General features: G+C 36.4%; 1 protein-coding gene across 1 annotated transcript; it reads left to right on the top strand.

The window, feature by feature from the left end:
• The first annotated feature begins 210 nt into the window (after positions 1-210).
• Positions 211-7,509, top strand: LYG2 (lysozyme g2). Its single transcript, XM_074302032.1, has 5 exons — positions 211-253; positions 3,026-3,166; positions 4,887-5,083; positions 6,638-6,776; positions 7,391-7,509. The coding sequence occupies exons 1-5, from the start codon at positions 211-213 to the stop codon at positions 7,507-7,509; spliced, it is 639 nt and encodes a 212-aa protein (XP_074158133.1).
• Positions 7,510-9,028: the final 1,519 nt, after the last annotated feature.

Below are 9,028 nucleotides of genomic sequence, written 5' to 3'. Positions count from 1 at the left end.
TCTTATGGTTCTTTACAACTATCAAATCATGTTCCCTGATTGCTCTTGGGAATTTTTTGCAGTAAAAATTTAGGTAAAGCACTGAAATGAGCTATGCTAACTTTTTCATTGGTTCAAAATACATTTTCTTTCCTGAAATTTCTAATTTTTTTCCATTTAAACAATTTTTTTTTAAATCAATCTAGGTCCTGCAGGATAAGTTCTACCAGCATGTTAGTTCCTGTCGCTTTTTTGGGCCTTGCTGTTCTCATCGGTGAGTTTGTGTGTGTGTGTGTGTGTGTGTGTGTGTGTGTGTGTGTTCAACACTGTTGCCTTCCAAAACATATTGTGCAACAGTAACTTCAAAAGTGCAATTTATATCTTTCTTTTTTTTCATGAAAATAATAAATTAGAAATGAGTTGAAATTTAACTTTTACCCTCAAAATAACTAGAATATTTTCTCATTCACTTATGTCTCAAGTAAAGTCAGATTAGAATTAGGTAAATCAGGCAACTATCTAAGGTACAAAAAGGGACACTATTTTTTTTTTTAATAATAGTTTTTATTTACCAGATATATGGATGGGTAATTTTACAACATTGACAATTGCAAAACCTTTTGTTCTAATTTTCCCCCTCTCCCCCCAGATGGCAGATTGACCAATACATGTTAAATATATTAAAGTATAAATGAAATACAATATATGTATACATGTCCAAACAGTTGCTTTGCAGTATAAAAAGAATCGGACTTTGAAATATTGCACAATTAGCCTGTGAAGGAAATCCAAAATGCGGCAGACAAAAATAGAGGGATTGGGAATTCTAAGTAGTGGTTCATAGTCATCTCCCCGAGTTCTTTTGCTGGGTGTAGCTGGTTCAGCTCATTACTGCTCTATTGGAACTGATTTGGTTCATCTCATTGTTGAAAATGGCCACGTTCATCAGAATTGATCATCATATAGTATTGTTGTTGAAGTATACAACGATCTCCTGGTCCTGCTCATTTCACTCAGCATCAGTTCATGAAAGTCTCTCCAGGCCTTTCTGAAATCATCCTGCTGGTCATTTCTTACAGAACAATAATATTCCATAATTCAGCCATTCTCCAATTGATGGGCATCCATTCATCTTCCAGTTTCTGGCCACTACAAAGAGGGCTGCCACAAACATTCTGGCACATACAGGTCCCTTTCCCTTCTTTAAGATCTCTTTGGGATATAAGCCCAGTAGTAACACTGCTGGATCAAAGGGTATGCACAGTTTTATAACTTTTTGAGCATAGTTCCAAATTGCTCTCCAGAATGGCTGGATATATTCACAATTCCACCAACAATGTATCAGTGTGGGACACTTTTTATTATTATCATGTTAGAAAACCTCACCCTCCCTAGCTTTGATTTTGTTTCATGATAAATCAAGATACAGGAAGCCCAAGCAAGCCTCAAAGCTTTGGATCTCCATTTATACAAAGGGAGTGCAATTTCCAATTCTTGCCTAGGGTGCAAAAACATTTGGTTCCAACTCTTCCTCAAGCCCTGGTTATAACCCACTCCATGGGACAGAAGATTATAGGCTGGGTATAAGAGAGGCACTTTGGAACAAATTGACTGATACATATAATTATTCATCATGACAATTAACAATATCTTAGATGTGCATTACCCTTAACCTTTAAAGATCTGAAATAAAGCAAAACTTCCTTGAATTAATAAATTCAAGATATGCAGAAACATTACGAACATATTTTAGAGTAAAAGTTTATACTCAAATAATAAACTAAACTAAAGCCCTCCTTTGGAAGTTTGGTTGATGGCTTTAGGAATGCTATGGAGGGATTATATTCCTCCTATTCCAAATTATTTCATTCATCAACATTTGATTTTTGATTGATTTTTCTAATGAACAACTCCAGCATCATCACTTCCCCAGCTCAAACACCTTTAATAACACAGCTAACACCTACAAGGAAGGGAAAGAATAAATTATTTATATGCCAGGCATCCTTACTAAGTTCTTTATAAATACTGTCTCCATCAATTGTGACAGACATGGGACTTTTCAACAATGAGGTGATTCAAGGCAACTTCAATAGACTTGTGATAGAAAGAGCCATTCACATCCAGAGAGAGAGAGACCCATGGAGACTGAATGTGGATCAAAGCATAGTATTTTCATCTTTTGTTGTTTGCTTTTTTTTTCTTTCTTGTGTTTTTCCCCCATTTGATCTGATTTTTCTAGCTCAACATGACAAATGTGGAAACATGTTTAGAAGAACTGCACATTTTTAACCTATATTGGATTGCTTGCTGTCTAAGGAAGGCAGGAAGGGAGGAGGAAAGGAGAAAAACTTGGAAAACAGGCTTTTGCCAAGTTGAATGTTGAAAACTGTTTGCCTGTGTTTGAAAAAATAAAAAAAAAAACTATTATTAAAAAAGGGGGGGAAAGAAAAAAAAAGGAGAGGAGAGACAAAAAAATTAAATTAATATTAAAAATTACCTGACTTGATCTTCATAATAATTCCATTAATCAAATACTCTTATTATTCTCATTGTACAATTGAGAGAACTGAGGGAGAGGTTAAATATCTTGCCCAAGGTCATCAGAGGCAGGAATTTAGATCTTTCTGACTCCAGACCCACTGCTCTACTATACCAACCAATTGCCTAACAAATTAAGTTTATACTCCCTTAAGTGAGAGAGAGGGCTTTAAAAGATTGGCTCCAATCTCTCTACTTTTTCAGTTTTACATCAGAGTATTTCCTTATTTCTCCTAATCTGCCCTAAGTATCTTGTAAGAGAGACCATTTGACATTCCCTTAACATTAGAATGCAATCACCAGGTTTGTATCTCCCCCTACAATACCTAGTATTGTATAGCTGTTCCATAAATATTTGAATTACTGAAAGAATTAATACCTAATAAGGTAAAGGAAAGGACCAATGCTTTTCCTAGTCAACAAGCTTAATCATATTCATAATGGCAATCTAAGTAAGTCATATTTTCTCACACGTGGTTTAAAGTAAGCTTTTTTTGCTTTTCAGTTACTTCTGAGGGCACTTACCCATTTCCTCACCCAGTGAACCCTTACCCCCAGCCTCGGCTGTACCATGGTTGCTATGGTGATATCATGAGCATGGACACCCCTGGAGCCTCCTGTGATATAGACAGATTGATCCACTGTGGTAAGTGCATATGGGACATTTCCCCCTTCCCTTATAACTTCTTAGGACTCTCACTTAAGGAAGTTGCCTCTATCCTTGTATACCTTTTCCTCTGTTTTTTCCTTTTTCAATGTCTCTTTGCCTATCTTACTACCATTAAGATCATAGAACCATAGAATCCAGAGCTGGAAGAAACCAGAGAGACCAAGCCACTCCTTTGACCAATGAGGCAATGGAGATCCAGCAGAAGTAAAATGACTTGCACTTAGGGATCAGTTGGGACCAGATCCTATATCTTTTGTATTCCATACCAGTACTCATTCCACTATATTAGTTTGATTTAATTAACCTCATTTGTCTCTGAAACATCAATTCTGATATTCAGAGATTTCTCTGTGTGTGAGGGAGGTGGGGCAGGAAAGGAGGATGAGTTCCTGGAAGCTGGAAGTTGGTTTTAGTATAGTTAGAAGGACACTGAATTTGGATCAAGAAATATGGGTTCTCTGAGGCTACTGTTTGACTTTGAACTAGTCAGGGAATCTATCTGAGCATGTTATCTATAATATCAGAGGGATGAACCAAATGATCTCTAAGTCTTAACCACTTGATATTCTCTGGCTTTTGGCTTCCTTGGTAACAAGCACTATTGGACTGACTATGTCTATCACACTTTCTTAGAAGATGTGCAGCACAGATTACATTCACAGGAGCAGGCTAGATCCCCAGGAGTTCCCCTCAAAGTTCCAGGGGAAGTAATCCAGTATAATCAGGGATGGCTTCTCTAATTTTATTTCTCATGAGTTCTCATTAATTAGTGTACATCTTCCATTAACAATCAGTAAAATTAATTAATTTTTTAAAAAAGATTATTTTCCAAAGTAGTTTAGTAAGAACAGTTGGTACAAACATCTTCCCCAAAGAAGAGACATACTCTTCCACAATTACACACAGAGTCCTGAGGAAAGTGGACTTAAGTTTAGAAAGATGCTTATGTTAAGTCTGGTTCTAGTAATCTTTTTCTCTCATTCATGAAGTCTTTGTGAAATTCTACTTATAATACAGCTTTCTGCCAGGTTCCTTGTACTAAAAGTACCACTTTATTCAGCATTATCTAAACTGTCTTCAGTTCCCAATACATATGCTGATGTCAGTTCCTATTGCTCCAGGGATCCTGCTAGTATGCCTATGGATAAGTCCAAAAATCTTTCTGTCTCTGATCCACTGGGGAAAAAGTAGTTCTCTTCTTCTCTCTACCCACCCCTCAAACCTCAAAAATTTCCCTCTCAGGAAGTTAGATAGAACTGCTTCTAACCATAAGCTATGCCACTAGAGAAATATATATTGTGAAATGGCTTGCAATTTTGTCCCAAGTCTCACAGGGTTTGACTCAGTCATCTCAATCAATTCCAATACACCTCCTGTGCAGCATTATTTAATTTCATTCAATGGCTTTCACTCCTTCCAGACTGACTAAGGACTTTCCATAAGAAGTTTATAAAAGTTTATTATCTGTGATTGATTAATTAAATAGAAGTGGGTGTTTTTGTTTTTTTTTTTTTTCCCATTCAGATAAACGTATCTGGGTTAGAGCATCTTGTTAGGTACTTTAAATGGAGTAGGATAATTGATTCCAATGACCCCCACTCTTAGAGATTTTTTTAAAATTCCTAGTCACTTTTAAGAATAAAGAAAATTAATTAAGAAAGTAGAGAAAGTACAGATATTTCTATTTCTACTGTAGGGATCCGTGGCTCAGAAATGTTTGCTGAGATGGATTTGAGGCTTATGAAGAAATATCAAAATATAATAAAAAATGTTGGACAGAAACAATGTGTGGATCCTGCTCTGATTGCTGGAATTATCTCCAGAGAAACCCATGCTGGATCTGTGCTCCGAGATGGATGGGACCATCAAGGACTTAAATTTGGTCTAATGCAGGTAACTGTCAATAATTAATACCTGTGGTTCGGCAGTGACAATCTCCTTTTCACCAAAATATCAGAAAACCAGAAACCCTTTTACAGCCCTTTATTAGGAGAAAAAGTGGTAAAGAAGAGAAAGGGCTGGATTTGGATACAAAAACCTTAGTTCAAATCTCAGCCCTGCAATTGACTATCTACATAATCCTGGACAAATCACTTCCTTCTTGGCCCTCAAGTCCCTCATCTAATGGAACATTTACTAAAATGTCAAACAGTTTCTGCTCAACATCTTTGCTGTTTTCTTTAGGGACTGTCTGTAATTGGCAACTCTAAAAGATACCTCTTATGAATGTAGGAGTTGAATGAATGAGTTACAAGTAAGCCATGGAATAGTTATTATTTGGATTAGCCCTATGATCATTCTGGTAGAAGGGACTTCTAAGGAAATTCGCTCTTCCAATATAGATTGGTTCCTGCTCTGCAGCTTATAGCCTTGGAGAGTTGTCTGGGACACTGAGAAGTGTCAGAGGCCTAGGGACCCAACTAGGATATGTCAGGTTGGCTAGAATTCAGGTCTTTGTGATTTTTGCATACTATGCTTCAAATAAGGACAGTTATAAGAGTCTATAAATGCACATTTTGCCCAGTTAATTTTTTTATAGTAATTATATTAATACAAGACTGTTCTTCCTAGCACAATTGAAAATGAAAGTAAATTTTTATCATTTTGAACCAAAATACTAACTTATTAATATTCCTCACTCCTAACTAACTTAAGGATTGGTTGTTATGGGAGAAGAGAGGTAGGAAATTTTGAATTATCTAGATAGTCACTTTAACTCTCTAAGCAGTAAAGCAAAGTCTCTAGTTAGACATGGGTATTTGCTATACATTACTGGATAATTGATATTGAACCCTAACTAGCTATGTAAACTTGAGTTAGTTTACTTTTCTGAGACTGTTTCCTCAGTACTAGGATTATTTTGAAGCAAGAACTTCATAAATCTTATAAGTATGAATGTTGGTTCTTTGATGGGTCTTTAATCATATTAATGAAGGCACCTTCTCTATCACAAATATAAATTATTATTTTTAGAATAACTGTTTAAAAGCAACATCTTGCTTTTATTGTGACCTTTTGAGTAGCCAATTTGCTTTTGAATGTTATCTCTTTTTTTTTTTTTTCCATGCTGGAGCTGTCCAATACTCCAAACGTTTTTTAAAATCATAGCTTCCATTTATATAATGCTTTAGAGTTTACAAAGTGATTTGTACCTTATTCCACTTGATCCTCACAATAATTCTCTTAAATAAAGATGAGGAAATCAAAGCTCAGAGATATTAAGTGAATTACCTATGGTAACAGCTAGAAAGTAGTGGAACTAGGAGATGCCCTAAACCTTCTGACATTGTCTTTTTTTCTCACTGAAGAAAAGAAACAACTTGAGAAATAACCCTTTGTGGGTAAATAAGGAGGAAAGCTCAAAATCTGAGAAATAAAAAATGAATTTGGAAGAAAAACTATATATTTTCTCCCAGGGATTCTGACCTTGTTATTTCATTTTTCTAGCTTGATAAACATACTTATAATCCTACTGGAGCCTGGGACAGTGAAGAACACCTTATACAGGCTGTAAAGATCCTAACTGACAAAATTAAAGCAATCCAGAGAAAATTCCCAACCTGGACCATGACTCAACACCTGAAAGGTGAGTCAAGTTTATTTGTTGAAATGAATAGTGAATAAAATTACTTCTGACCTGACCATTATCTTGACCAAGCATTACTTGCTACTTGTTGCTACTGGCAGCAACGAAGATATCATATCTTGTTCAGCTAAAGATTGGATTAATTATTCCCTGAGGACTTTTTCAATCCTGTGACTCAGGAAACAAATTTTCATGTGTAAACAATTGTTGTTCTTGAAATCAAGGACTAGGTATAGTCATTATTTTCTTTCGTAGTCCAAGACAATCAAATATTTTAAAGTAATAATACTTGCCAATATTCAATTAGATACCTGGATGGGAAAACCACTTTTAGCAATTGCAAATATCTACAGGATAAGAACAAAGATGCTCACAATGGAGATGAATGGAGAGAGAGTTTATTTCTGATCAGAGATAGACTATTCAAGAAGACAAGCCAATATTTTCCAAATGGCTTGAAGGTTATGCTGTATTTTTAGAAGGGGAGAAAAAGAAAGGGAGAAAAAGTCCCTTTTTGGGAAAACTGTGGAGAGTGATCTGACATGATAGTATTTTCCTCTCCTATTTCTGATCGAAATTCCTTTGAGTTCTAATGCTTTTCTGTTCTATTTCAGGTGGTCTCTCTGCCTACAAATCAGGGATTGATGTCATTGTAAGCCCTAATGATGTAGAAAATGACTACGCCAACGATATTTTTGCCCGAAGTAAATTTTATAAGAGACATGGCTTCTAAGTTTGAGGAGGTTGACCAAATAGGTCACCATTTAGCAAGAGAGGATAAGTCAGAATATGTTATTCAATACATACACCTACCAATTATCTGAATAAATTATTTACTAAATTTCCATATAAGAAAATTGTCCACAGAAAGCAGAGGATATAGTAATACCCCAAATTTGAGTTTCCTGTATAAGACCAATAGGATCCCAGAAATGGAGAAATTTCAAAGTGTCCATTAACTTGGAGAGAAAAATATCTATATTTCTACTAATCACTAACTGAAATTAATCATTTCCTTTAGTTATGAATAAAGGCAATAAAGCATAATAGTATTAAATTTTACTGGACTGCCAAAGAAGTCCAGGACACAAAAAAAGATTAAGAAACCCTTTCCTTAGGGGCAGCTAGGTGGCACAGTGGATAGAGCACCAGCCCTGAAATCAGGAGGACTTGAGTTCAAATCTGCCCTCAGATACTTAACACTTCCTAGCTGTGTGACCCTGGGCAAGTCACTTAACCCCAATTTCCTCAGCAAAGAAAACAACAACAACAACAACAACAACAAAAAAAAAAAAAAAAAAAAAAAACCTTTGTGTGGTACGGAAATGGTGAGAGAACACCATTTAATAAAAAAAAGCTGGAGAGAGCTCTAGAGAAAAGCAAAGTTTATTTGTACATTCTCACGAGAAGGGCGTCCCACTCTTCGAGTAGACTATCGAAGAGAGGAAGCGCCTCCTGTGGGCAGGACAGCACCTTTAATCCCTAATGCAAAACGCCCCCTCCCACCACTGACCCTCATCCTCATTGGCTGAGAGTCTTACATTCTAAACGCGAGATCTACCCATGAAATTGAACTTGACCAATAAGTACGTAGTTGCCCATATTTGGATGAAATAGGGAAATGTCATAGGAGGGGAAGGCAATGCCCTTTGCTCGAACTTCAGAGTCCTTCAGGCCTACTCGAACTCTGAAGTAGATGAAGCCTTACTCGATTTTCACAACTGTCTTGAAAGATCTCACCTCATCTCATTCACCTTCAAACCTGCCCTAGATGCTGGTATTCCTCACATTGAAAACAGAACCTGAACAAATCATAAATAGTATTATCCTGGGGAATGGAAACCTTATTTCTAACCCTCCTAGAAATCTTCAATGCTGTCTCCCATCTAAGCTCCAGCCTTGTTCGAATTGATGATTCTGAGCTCCACACTAATACTAATGACCTTCCTGTGCCAGTTCTAGGATCTGTTCATAGCACTTCCAATTACATAGGCATTATTTCTAGGTTGTGCCAAAAATTAATCTCCCCACAAGTTCTCCCATCCCTCAACCCTCTCCTCAGTACTTAATACACACAAAGAATTCCCAGTTTTTGTGTTACATGCTTTGTCTGTCCTGTGAGATTATGACACATCATTCAACTGGTCAATTATGTCCATCAGAGGTTGAATTATGGAGCTAAATACACTGCAATATGACCTTGAAGTTCATAGCTCAACCTTTGGTTCAGTATTTCAATCTCCAAATGTCTC

This window comes from Sminthopsis crassicaudata, chromosome 3, assembly GCF_048593235.1.
Source record: "Sminthopsis crassicaudata isolate SCR6 chromosome 3, ASM4859323v1, whole genome shotgun sequence".
Lineage (NCBI taxonomy): Eukaryota > Metazoa > Chordata > Mammalia > Dasyuromorphia > Dasyuridae > Sminthopsis > Sminthopsis crassicaudata.
The sequence above is the reverse complement of the archived record's forward strand: the minus strand, read 5'-3'. Positions and strand labels throughout refer to the sequence as shown.